The sequence below is a fragment of the Pituophis catenifer genome, unplaced genomic scaffold (assembly GCF_029215685.1).
Source record: "Pituophis catenifer annectens isolate HBS135680 unplaced genomic scaffold, rPitCat1.0.hap2 SCAF_2, whole genome shotgun sequence".
NCBI lineage: Eukaryota > Metazoa > Chordata > Lepidosauria > Squamata > Colubridae > Pituophis > Pituophis catenifer.
In genome coordinates, this window is record NW_027256882.1 from 287,705,732 (window position 1) to 287,718,866 (window position 13,135).

Sequence of the window (13,135 nt, forward strand, 5' to 3'; positions counted from 1 at the left end):
CTCTCCCTCTCTCTCTCTTTCTCTCTCTTCCTCTCCCCCCCTCTCTCTTTCTCTCTCTCTCTTTCTCTCTCTCTTCCCCTCTCTCTTTCTTTCGCCCTCTTTCCCTCTCTTTCTCTCCCTCTTTCTCTCTCCCCTCTTTCTCTCTCTCTTCCCCTCTCTCTTTCTTTCGCCCTCTTTCCCTCTCTTTCTCTCCCTTTCTCTCTCTCTCCCTCCCTCTCTCTCTCTTGCTCTCCCCCTCTTTCTTTCCCCCCTCTTTCTCTCTCCCTCTTTTTCTTTCTCTCTCTCCCTCTCTCTCTCTTGTTCTCTCTCTCTCTCTTGCTCTCCCCCTTTCTCTCCCCCCTCTTTTCTCTCCCTCTCTTTCTCTCTCTCTCCCTCTCTTTCTCTCTCTCTTCCCCCTCTCTCTTTCTCACCCTCTTTTCCTCTCTTTCTCTCTCTCTCCCTCTCTCTCTCTTTTCCTCTCTCTCTCTCTCTCTCTCCCTCTCTTTCTCTCTCTTTTCCTCTCTTTCTCTCTCTCTTTCCCTCTCTCTCCCTCTCTCTCTTTCTCTCTCCCCCACTCTCTTTCTCTCTCTTTCTCCCTCCCTCTCCCTCTCTTCCCCCCGTCCGTCCGTCCGCCCAGCCTCCCTCGCAGGGCGGTCGCGAAGAAAGAGAAACCCCCTCCCCACGCGAGACAGGAGCCTTTTCTTCGCCCGCGACCGTCGGCTCGGCCGTCCCCCCACCCTCCATCCCCACCCCGCCCTTCGGCCCCCCGGCGCCTGGGTGTCAAGCCGGCGGGCGGGCGGGCGGAGACTCGGCCGGCGGGCCCGCCCGTCCGTCCCTTCGGAGGGAGGAAACGGGGGAGCCCCGCCGCGCCAGGACAGGAGGACGGCCAGAGCCAGACCTTGGATCCCAGCCTCGCCCTTGCCTTCGCCCCCTCGGGCCGCTCAGCAGCCGCGATGCGGGAAACCCTCTTTAAGGACAACTTCTGGGTGAGCAGCGGGGTGCGGGGGGAGCTGTGGGGCGGGGGGTCCCCAGTTTGCACCTACAGCCACCGGGATCCGGGGGAGACCCTGCGCCTTGGCGGGCGGGGATCGCCCAAGGAGCCCCCCGCCGGGCCGTGGCTGCTGATGCCGGGGTGGGGAGGTGGACGGCTGCTCCGGAGGGACCCCCATTGGATTACCATTGCTCAGAAACGGTGTAGGGTCTCCTGCTTGGGCGGGGTGGGGGGGGGTTGGACTAGATGACCTCTAAGGTCCCTTCCAAGTTCCAACTCTGTAAAACAGGCTGGAAAGGAAATCGCAGGCGGGTGGGGGGAGAGAGAGAAGCAGCGGGCGCCCGGTTGGGGAAGCTGGCGCCTGGGTAAGGGGTGGGGGGTTGGGATTGGGGCAGTGCCGCCCTGGTGAGTGGGGATCATCCGATCTCCTCGCCTTTCCTAAATGGGAACCGTACCAGGGTGGGAACGGGGGACGACGAACCGCTGTTTCGGAACCGGGACGGCAACTTGGAAGCTCGGGAACTGGTTCTCACGATGCGCTGGGGGAGGTTTCACTTTGTATGGTGAGGATTTTGGGGAGCGCTTTACAAAAAAACAAAAAAAAAAAGATGTTGGACTTTTGGAAAAAGTGCAGAGAAGAGCAAGTAAGATGATGGAAGAGAGGAGCCTTGGTGGTGCAGTGGACTAAACTACTGTTAAAGTAGCACTTAGCTTCCAGCTGCCTGCAATTACTGCGAGTTCAAATCTCACCAGGCTCAAGGTTGACTCAGCCTTCCATCCTTTCTAAGGTGGGTAAAATGAGGACCCGGTTTGTGGGGGCAATAAGCTGACTTTGTATAAAAAAAGAACACCGCTTGGCGGGGGAGGGGAAAGCCCTACTAAGCAGGTATATACAAAAGTATGAAGGCTATTGCTTAATGCATTGTAAGCTACCCTGAGTCTCCGGAGAAGGGCGGCATATAAATCGAACTAATAAATAATAAATAATAAATAAAGGGCTGGAGACCAAAACATATGAAGAAGGATGGCAGGAACTGGGTGGGTATGGCCAGTCTAGAGGAAAAAAAGGACTAGGGGGCACATGAGAGCAATAACAGTAACAGAGTTGGAAGGGAATTTGGTGGTCATCTAGTCCAACCCCCTGCTCACACAGAAGTCCTGTACTAGGGATTCCAACCACCGACCTTTCTGATTGACAAGCTCAGTGTCTTTAGCCATTGAGCCATAACAATGGCACTTAGACTTATACACCGCTTTACAGTGCTTTACAGTCCTCTCTAAGTGGTTTACAGAATCAGCCTATTGCCCCCAACAATCTGGGTCCTCATTTTACCCACCTCGGAAAGGATGGAAGGCTGAGTCAACCTTGAGCCAGTCAGGATTGAACTCCAGACAGTGGGCAGAGTTGGCCTGCAGTATTGCATACTAACCACTGCACCACCACAGCAAGGAAGGAAGGAAGGAAGGAAGGAAGGGCAATAGCAATAGCCCTTAGACTTATATACCGCTTCACAGGGATTTACAGCCTTCTGTAAGCGGTTTACAGAGTCAGCCTATTGCCCCCAACAATCTGGGTCCTCATTTTACCCACCTCTGAAAGGATGGAAGGCTGAGTCAACCTTGAACAGGTCAGGATCGAACTCAGTCTGTGGCAGAGTTAAGTTGGCAATGCTGCATTTTAACCACTGTGCCACCATGCAGATAGTGACTTACAACTAAGCACTTTCGACTTATATACCGCTTCATAGTGCTTTTACAGCCCTCTCTAAGCAGTTTACAGAGTCAGCCTATTGCCCCCAACAATCTGGGTCCTCATTTTACCCACCTCGGAAAGGATGGAAGGCTGAGTCAACCTTGAGCCAGTCAGGATTGAACTCCAGACAGTGGGCAGAGTTGGCCTGCAGTATTGCATACTAACCACTGCACCACCACAGCAAGGAAGGAAGGAAGGAAGGAAGGAAGGAAGGAAGGAAGGAAGGAAGGAAGGGCAATAGCAATAGCCCTTAGACTTATATACCGCTTCACAGGGATTTACAGCCTTCTGTAAGCGGTTTACAGAGTCAGCCTATTGCCCCCAACAATCTGGGTCCTCATTTTACCCACCTCTGAAAGGATGGAAGGCTGAGTCAACCTTGAACAGGTCAGGATCGAACTCAGTCTGTGGCAGAGTTAAGTTGGCAATGCTGCATTTTAACCACTGTGCCACCATGCAGATAGTGACTTACAACTAAGCACTTTCGACTTATATACCGCTTCATAGTGCTTTTACAGCCCTCTCTAAGCAGTTTACAGAGTCAGCCTATTGCCCCCAACAATCTGGGTCCTCATTTTACCCACCTCGGAAGGCTGGAAGGCTGAGTCAACCTTGAGCCTGGTGAGAATCGAACTGCCAAATTGCAGGCAGCCGGCAGTCAGCAGAAGTAGCCTGCAGTACTGCATTGATAGCAGTCTTCCAGTATTTGAGGGGCCACCACAAAGAAGAGGGGGGGTCAATCTATCCTCCAAAGCACCAGAAGGCAGGACAAGAAACAATGGATGGAAACTAATCAAGGAACCTGGAATTAAGGAGGAACTTCCTAACAGGGAGGACAATTAACCAGTGGAACTGCTTGCCACCAGAAGTTTTGGGTGCTTCATCACTGGAGGTTTTTAAGAAGAGACTGGACAGCCACTTGTCTGAAATACCAGAACTTATACCATTTCTCCTGCTTGAGCAGGGGGCTGGACTAGAAGACCTCCAAGGTCCCTTCAGCTCTATTCTGATTCTGATGATTCTGATTCTGAACCATTTCCGATTGGTAGCGAAGCCTGCAGGTGGGTTGACACAGCAAACAGGTGAAGGAGGGCTGGGTGGTGTAGATGTGAGCTGAATCAAGCCAGCTGGAGTAACTTGATTTTATTTTGTGTGAACGTGAGCCTTATGGGTCGAAGGATGTGCCAATCATGGTTTTATTTGGCATTTAGGGTTATGCCAATCACGGAGCGGGTGGTACTGTAATCCCAGCTCATGTGCTGTGGCGCTTAGTTTCCAATGGCATTATGCTTGGTCTGGTTGTGGCTGATGGGGAGGTCTCTCCCACAGAGGCTCTCCAGGTTATTTAGAAAGTGCAGGTAATCCTCGATTTGCAACAGTTCATTTAGTGACCGTTCAAAGTTACAACGGCCCCAAAAATGTGACTTTGTGACCCGTTTTTCACACTTAAGACCATGGTGGCATTCCTGTTCTGTCCCCGTTCCACTCACACACCCCCACAGACGGCCCGGAGTTAATAAACCACACGACAAAATTCTTTGAAAATAAAGCTGGCAGCAACTCAGTGGCTAGCTGCCAATTCAGACTTTACTCACACAAAACAAAGATTAGACTGCCAGCATTCCGATAAAACAGGCAGAGTTTTCAACAATACAAGGATTAATCCAAATGCAGTCCGATAAAGCAGGCAAAGTCCAGTAACGCAGAGATCATGGATTATTTCTAGTTTTTGCTCGTCACAAACTGAACCGGCCACCACACCCACATTTATACCCTGTGGGGTGTGGTTGAGTGACTCAGCTAATCTCTGGCACGCCTTCCCCTCTGCTGCGCACGCTTCTCCCTGCGCCTCTGGCGAGGGTCCAGCCAGCACTTATCTCCTTCGTCGCTGTCCACCTGTGGCTGCGGGGACGTGCTTGGCTCTGAGCCTATCTTTTGGCCTTCAGTGTCCTCCGGAGGCATTGCCAGAGAGGAGGGTCCTGGAGAGGGAGGCCTTGCCAATTCCTCTTCCTCACTCTCAGAGTCTGCATTTGTCGATAGCCCAGGCTCAGGCAACGGAGCCACAACAATTCCCATGGTCACATTATCAAAATTCAGATGCTTGACATCTGACCAGTGCTGGTTCAGACAGGTTCAGGCGAAGCGGTAGTTGTGACTTGCGGGTGGGGTGGGCGCACCCCCCTGCCCCCCCCGCCCCCGCTATTCCGTCCTATATAGCTGTGTTTTTTAAGCCGCATGCATGCATGCAGGCCGCACCTGAGAACAAAGAACATGCATAGAAGGCCGCACACGTGTGTAAAAGACGTGTGCGAAACAAGCATTTTTCACGCTCTCATTTTTGGTGCTGGGTGAACCGGTTGTTAATTCATGTGCTGCCCACCTCTGCATCTGACTCACATTTACGACACTGTCCCAGAGTCCCGGGATCCCCTTTTGTGATCTCCTGATGAGCAAAGTCAGCAGGGAAGCCAAATTCACTTAACCACCGTGCTACTAAATGTAACTTACTGCAGTGATTCACACTTAACAACTGCGGCCGCAAAGGTTGTAGAATGGGGCAACATTCACTGAACACTGAATGCCTCACTTAACCACAGAAATGTTGGGCTCCCTTGTGGTCGTAAGGTTCGAGGGCGACCTGCACGACCTGTGGCCTTTCTAGGTTTAAAGAAACACCGATTTCCTGTAGGCTCAGAAGAAATTTAAGAAATTATAGAAACGGTTCAGTCGTGCTCTCCTGATTCAGTTAAGCGCGTGGATTGGGGACAGATGGTAGCTTCTTATTTATTTATTAGTCGCATTTTTATGCCGCCCAGCTCCCGAAGGACTCTGGGCGGCTTACAACAAAGAATAAAACAATGCGAACAATATCCCATACAAAAGCTTTAAAAAAAACATTAAAAGCCATACACTCTAATTCGGGTGTCATAAGATCACCGTAGCGAGATCAATGGCCCCAGGCCTGCCGGAAGAGCCAGGTCTTCACCGCTTTCTGGAAGGCCAGTAGGGTGGGGGCAGTCTGGACCTCAGGAGGTAACTGGTTCCAGAGAGCTGGGGCAGCCACAGAGAAGGCCCTTCCCCACGGGCCCGCCAGCCAGCATTGTTTAGCTGACGGGACCCGGAGGAGACCGACTCTCTGGGATCTTACCGGTCGTTGGAAGCTATGCGGTAGAAGGCTGTCTCAAAGATAACCTGGCCCTGAGCCATGTAGGGCTTTAAAGGTAATAACCAACACCTTGAATTGTGCCCGGAGACCGATAGGGAGCCAGTGCAGCTTGCAGAGAATTGGTGTAATGTGGGTGTATCTAGGTGCACCCACAATAGCTCGCGCGGCTGCATTCTGGACCAACTGTAGTCTCCGAACACTTTTGTTTATGTTTTTATGTTTATGTTTATTTGATTTATATACCGCCCTACTCCCGAAGGACTCAGGGCGGTGAACAGGCACAAGATAAAACACATAGAATACAAAAATTTAAGAGCAGAAGTAAAATCGAATTAAATCAATTTAGCCGAAGACAAATTTAAAACCCCAGGTTAAGAACAAATTAAATTTTACATTAAATTTAATTTACATTAAAACTTACATTTTCAAGGGTAGCCCCATGTAGAGCACGTTGCAATAATCTAACCGTGAGGTGACAAGGGCATGAGTGACCATGAGGAGAGACTCCTGATCCAAGGAGGGTCGCAATTGGTGCACCAGACGAACCTGTGCAATATCATATATAATATATTTTACTCCTTAGACCCGTGATGGAAAACCTATGGCATGTGTGCCACAGGTGGCATGTAGAGTCCTCTAGCCATCGCCCCAGTTCAGCCCTACCACGCATGCATGCGTGTCTCCCGCCAGCCAGCTAGTCTTCGGGTTTCTGCTGCGCATACATGGGGGTGGGGCGCATGCGTGGGGGCGCTTGCATTGTATTTTGGGGGTTTGCGCCCCCCTATTTTGGGCCTGGAAGGCCTCCTGCACCAACCTGGAAGCCAAAACAGGGCGCGCAGGGGGGGGCATGGACATGCATGGGGGATGCATGTGAATGCGTGGGGGCGGGGCACATGCGCAGGGGGACACTCACATTTGTTGGCTGAGGAATTCTGGGAGTTGAAGTCCACAAGTCTTAAAGTTGCCAAGGTGTTGGAGAGCCATAATGGTGGGCCCGCAAGCTCAGCACTGGCCCACATGCGTGCACTGGCCAGCTGATTTTTGGGCCTTCTGGGCCCACCGGAAGTAGGGAAACAGGCTGTTTCCTGCCTCCGGAGGGCCTGGGTGGGTGGGGAAGGCTGTTTTCACCCTCCTCAGGCTCCTAGAAAGGCTCTGGAGCCTGGGGAGAGCAAAAAACGGTCCTACTGGGCCCACCGTGCCATCGCGGGCCAAAAGCGGGGGGAGTGCGGGGGGATTACGCACACATGCGCGAGGGCAGAGCGCATGGAATTATGGGTAGGAGCATGCGCGACACCTCCCCCCCCCGCACGACCCTTGCTTTTGGCACGCAATGGCAAAAAGGTTAGCCATCACTGGTGTAGGGTTTTCTGCTTGTGCCTGGGGGGGGGTTGGACTAGATGACCCACAAGGTCCCTTCCAACTCTGTTAATCTGTAATCAAAATTTCCGCTCTCCGCATGCATGGTTCTGTATGGTCTGTCTGTCGGAGCCTGCAGGAGCTTCCATGCCTTTTGGAGTTCCAAAATTCTGATTTTTGAGTAAAACTCAAATTGTATAAACAGCGGTTGCCCAAATTTTGGCTTACGTGAACGAAGAGGAATTGTCTTGTGTCCACGTGTAAAATGTATCATACAATAACAAACCTGCTTTGTTTTTTTAAATATCATGTTTATTATCTTGTCTGGCCGCGTGAATTAGCTGCCCAGGGCTGCCTATGGTGGTGTGGGCCTCAGGTTGGACACACCTGGTATAAAAACGGTCAGGCAGGTATAGAGTAAGGATAACATTTAAGTTTATTACGAGCAGTAAAATGAGGTGTTTCAGCTTTGTGAATTGGACTTTGGAGTTTAGAATGCATACATTTTTTTTTTCTGGAAGTGACTGGAAGATATTTGTAGAATATTTCCTCTTTTTTTTTATTTTTGCCAAAAAAGACGTTTGAATCCATCTATGTTTTGTGCCAGAAATTGACTTGATGGAATTATTATCTAACACAGATGGTCCTTGACTTATAACAGTTATAATTTAGTGACCGTTCAAAGTTACAACAGCACTGGAAAAAAAGCGACTTACGACCATGTTTCACACTTATGACCGTTGTGGCATCCTTGTGGTCACGTGATCAAAATTTAGACGCTTGGCGACTGACTCGTATTTATGACGGTTGCAGTGTCCCTGGGTCATGTGACCTTCTGACAAGCAAAGTCGATGGGAGAAGCCAGATTCACTTAACAACCGTGTTACTAACTTAATAATTGCAGTGATCCACTTAACAACTGTGGCAAGAAAGGCCATAAAAGGAGGCCAAACTCATTGAACAAGTGTCTCGCTTAGCAACATAAAATTTGGGCTCAATTCTGGTGGTCCGTCGATGTCTACCTGTATTATGTCTCCTTCCTTCCTTCCTTCCTTCCTTCCTTCCTTCCTTCCTTCCTTCCTTCCTTCCTTCCTTCCTTTCTACCACCCAATTTATTTATTATTTATTTAGCCTATGGCACTAAATAGCTGAACTGCTGAAGTGCTTTGGGCCGTTTGTACTAGACCAATGCCAAAATAAAAATAAAATAAATGATCAAATAAAATTTTCAATCAAAGCAGCCTGCAAAACTAGGCCTGGTGTCGGTCAGAAGCAAAAACCTAAAATACAATGAAAGAGACTAGGAAAATCAAAAAGTCTTCTTCACCTGATGTCGAAACGATCCGAATGTGACTGTTGGTTGGATTCTCACAGGAAGGGCGTTTTAGATCGGGGTCCCCAACCCCTGGTCCGTGGACTGGTAACTGGGCCATGACATGCCAAAAACCGGGTCACGCAAATAAGCGAAGCCCCATCTGTGGGACGCAGGCAGCACGTGAAACCACGTCCCCTCCGGTCTGTGGAAAAACCTTTCTCCACGGAACCGGTCTCTGGTGCCCAAAGGGTTGGGGGATGCTGATTTAGACAATGGGGTGCCATCACAGAAAAAGTTTTCCTCCTTGAAGAGGGCCTTCTCAGCTCCTTTGGTGGTGGTGGGTTAGAATAGAATAGAATAACAGAGTTGGAAGGGACCTTGGAGGTCTTCTAGTCAAACCCCCTGCTTAGACAGGAAACCGTACACCACTTCAGGCAAATGGTTATCCAACATCTTCTTACAAACCTCCAGTGTTGGAGAATTCACAACTTCTGGAGGCAAGTTGTTCCACTGATTAATTGTTCTCACGGTCAGGAAATTTCTCCTTAGTTCTAGGTTGCTTCTCTCCTTGATTAGTTTCCATCCATTGCTTCTTGTTCTACTCTCAGGTGCTTTGGAGAATAGTTTGACTCCCTCTTCTTTGTGGCAGCCCCTGAGATATTGGATCACTGCTATCATGTCACCCCTGGTCCTTCTTTTCATAAGACTAGATATGCCCAGTTCCTGCAACCGTTCTTCGTATGTTTTAGCCTCCAGTCCCCTCATCATCTTTGTTGCTCTTCTCTGCACTCTTTCAAGAGTCTCAACATCTTTTTTACATCGTGGCAACCAAAAGTGGATGCAGTATTCCAAGTGTGGCCTTACCAAGGCATTATAAAGTGGTATTAACCCTTCACATGATCTTGATTCTATCCCTCTGTTTATGCAGCCTAGAACTGTGTTGGCTTTTTTGGCAGCTGCAGCACACGGTTAGCTCATATTTACTAGGACTCCAAGATCCCTCTCACTAGGGATCCACTAGGGCTCCAAGATCCCCTCACTAGGGATCCACTAGGACTCCAAGATCCCTCTCACAATTACTACTATTGAGCAAGGTAGCACCTATACTGTACCTGTGTTTTTCTTGCCTAAATGTAGAATCTTACTTTTTTCACCATTGAATTTCATTTTGTTAGATAGCGCCCAATGTTCAAGGTTCTGGAAGAGGATCATAAAATGATCTTAAAAAATCCATACACATGAGAGACAATCTTCTTTCAGGTAATCTGATGCTTAATTAAGGCTTTCAAAGTAAAAAACCAGCATATACAGTAAATGCAGTCTGGTATAGGTGGTAATATGTCCCTATTGGTCAAGCCACATTATGGGCAAGCTACTGTATAAAAACAGGGAGCAAACCCTACACTCACTAGCTCTGATGATGTTGCCTAGTTAGGTAATCAAACGTCTGCCAGAAACCTCCCCCCCCCCACTCCCCAAAGGTCAGAAAATACCAAGGATTCTGCAATTCAACCCTGAGTTACAAATATTCTTTTCTATTGAAATGACATTACGCTTGGAAAATTACCTCGGAAGGCCAGTGAAGTCACATTTGACAGACTTCAAGAGAAACTTCCTCAAAAGACAGGATTTGGTTGAGAAAAAAAAAAAAAAAAAGGAAGCCACTTACAGAAGCCAGGACACCAAAATATTATTTTAAACCATACTCACTTTAAACTCTCCAGAAAAATATCAAGGCAGGAAGGGCGCAAAAAGTCACACAGGTTGCCAGGGAGTTTAAGAGCAAATCTGTGAAGAAAAAGCGAGCAGGAAACAAAATTCTTCAAAATAAATAATTTTTTTTTAAAAAAACCCAAAACATTGTCTTACTCAAAAACTGAAATGCAAAACATCCAGCATGGTATGCAAAAAAAAAAAAAAAAAAAAAAAAAGGAAGCTGCAAATGATATTCAAAAATATTTGAATACTCAAAAAGCAGAAAATCAGCAAAGGACTGAGCCTCTGGATAAATTATTTGCATTTATCCTTTCCCTCAAAGATGAAGAGGTGATATGTCTGCCTGGACGAATACTGTATTTCAGAAAGACAGTTTGAAGAGAAAAAAAACCCAGATACACAAAGGCTACATTTTTCTAAACCTTATCGGAAATTGAAGATGAACAAATGACCAGATACAAATGTTTTCTGCTGAACAGGCTGTCCCGTGTCAGGCCCAAAAGCAGCTGGTGACCTTGGGCCAGTCCCTTTCCCTCAGCCCTAAGAAGGAAGCAATGTAACCCTCTTCTGCAGAAACCTTAACAAACTAGAACGGAAAAACAGACTTCCAAGGGACCTTGGAAATCTTCTAGTCCAGGGGTCACCAATCTTTCGGACCTCAGGGACCATTAAATTCATATTTTTTTAAAAAAAAATTTTGATTTATATGCCGCCCTTCTCCGGAGACTCAGGGCAGCTTACAATGTCCTCAGCAATAGCCTTCATCCTTTTGTATATTTATACAAAGTCAGCTTATTGCCCCCACAACTGGGTCCTCAATTTACCTACCTTAGAAAGGATGGAAGGCTGAGTCAACCTTGAGCTTGGCGAGATTCAAACCTGCAGTAATTGCAGGCAGCTGGTCTTAATAACAGGGTGCCTTAGACCACTGTACTACCAAGGCTCTTGGTATTTTAAATTTAAATTTAATTTTAAATCCCGCGGACCACTAATATGATGTGCGTAATGACCGGCTGGGTGGGCGTGGCTAGGTGGTCATGTGACTGGGTGGGCATGGCCAACTCGATGTCACTCACGTCGAGGGGCTCCTTGCCAGCCTCTCCTCGCCCCTCCCCTCCCAGCCACTCCTCCCCTCCCCACCCGGGCTCTTTAGGGCCCCTACAGGAAGCAGTTGTTGGAGCTAAGCAGCCACCACGAGAAGGAGGCTCAGCAGAAGCACCTCACTGAGGACTAGGAGCATAGGCATTCCAAGCAGAGGGAAGACCTGTGGGAGTGCAAGGCCAGGTGCTGGCGCCTGGAGGCTCAGCGGGCTGAGATGGTCAGCCAGTTCCAGGCCATGATGCAGTCCCACTGGAACAAGGCCCTCCGGCTCTTCGCCACCAGCGGCTCTTCCCTCCAGCCTTCGCCCAAAGCACCACACCAGGAGGCTGAAGCAGACCCCTAAGTCGGAATTTCTGTCCCCCTCCGACCCATACAAAAAGACCTCGAAGGGGGAGACTCTCTGCAGCAACGCAAACATTCATTGCATGTATCCGTCCCAGGGGCCGTAGTTTGAGGACCCCTAATTTAGTGCAATAAAAAATGCAAATAATTTTTCTGCGGACCACCAAAATTTTCTCGCGGACCACTGCTTGATGACTGCTGTTCTAGTCCAACCCCTCTTCAAGCAGGAGACCCTATACCATTCTAGAAAAATGACTATCCAATTTCTTCTTAAAAGAGTCCATTGTTGGAGCATTCACAACTTCTGGAGGCAAGTTGTTCCACTGATTAACTGTTCTCACTGTCAGGAAATTTCTTCTTAGTTCTAGGTTGCTTCTCTCCTTAGTTAGTTTCCATCCATTGCTTCTTGTTCTGCCTTCTGGTGCTTTGGAAAATAGGTTGACGCCCTCTTCTTGTGGCAGCTCCTCAAATATTGAAATGCTGCTATCGTATCGCCCATAATCTTTTTTTTTCCCACTAGACTAGACAACCCCAATTCCTGCAAAAAAGCCTATAGGGATTCTCAGTCATCCAGGTCATAGTTGGACTGGAAAAAAAAAGAAAGATAGAAAAGAAAAAAAAAAAGAAAGAAAGAAAGAAAAAAGAAAAAAAACCAGAAAGTCCAGTTGCCTCCTGAAAAAGCACCTTTGGCCATTTCCTGCAACCTTTCTTCATATAAGTGTCTATGGAGATTCTCCGTCATCCACTTCATGATTGTCCCAAAGGTGCTTTTTCAGCTCAGAACAGAAGAAGCTTCTTGGCTGAGAAGCGAAACGTCTTCAAAGAAAAATCAGAACGTCCAATTGCCTCTTGAAAAAAGCACCTTTGGTAAGTGGGGTGTGTGTTTGGGGATTGTTATGTGTGTTGGACCTGATCTTTGGGTGTTAAGTGAATTTTGTTGTGTGGGTATACTGCAGGGGTGGGTTCTACTTACCACGCGCCTTGTTTCTCAGATCGCTGGTGACGACATCCGGGGCGGTCGGCGGGGCCTCCCGCCCAGAGGTGGGTTTCAGCAGGTTCTGACCAGTTCTGGAGAACCTGTAGTGGAAATTTTGAGTAGTTCAGAGAACCGGTAGTAAAAATTCTGACTGGCCCCACCCCCATCTATTCTCTGCCTCCCGAATTCCAGCTGATCGGGAGGAAATGGCGATTTTGCAGTAACCTTCCCCTGGAGTGGGGTGGGAATGGAGATTTTACAGTATCCTTCCCCTGCTACGTCCACCAGGCCATGCCATGCCACACCCACCAAGCCACACCCACAGAACCGGTAGTAAAAAATTTTGAAACCCACCACTGCTCCCACCGGTTTTACTACCGGTTCTTGCGAACCGGGCCGAACCGGGGGCAACCCACCACTGGTTTACTGTGTATATATGT

General features: G+C 48.6%; 1 protein-coding gene across 1 annotated transcript in view; it reads left to right on the plus strand.

Moving 5' to 3' along the window:
* Positions 1 to 525: 525 nt before the first annotated feature.
* PSTPIP2 (proline-serine-threonine phosphatase interacting protein 2) overlaps positions 526 to 13,135 on the plus strand; it is a 50,518-nt gene continuing 37,908 nt past the window's right edge. Inside the window, exon 1 of the mRNA XM_070936004.1 lies at positions 526 to 965. Coding sequence (XP_070792105.1) covers positions 933 to 965 — 33 coding nt within the window. The 5' untranslated portion in view covers positions 526 to 932. The remainder of the gene's footprint in view (positions 966 to 13,135) is intronic.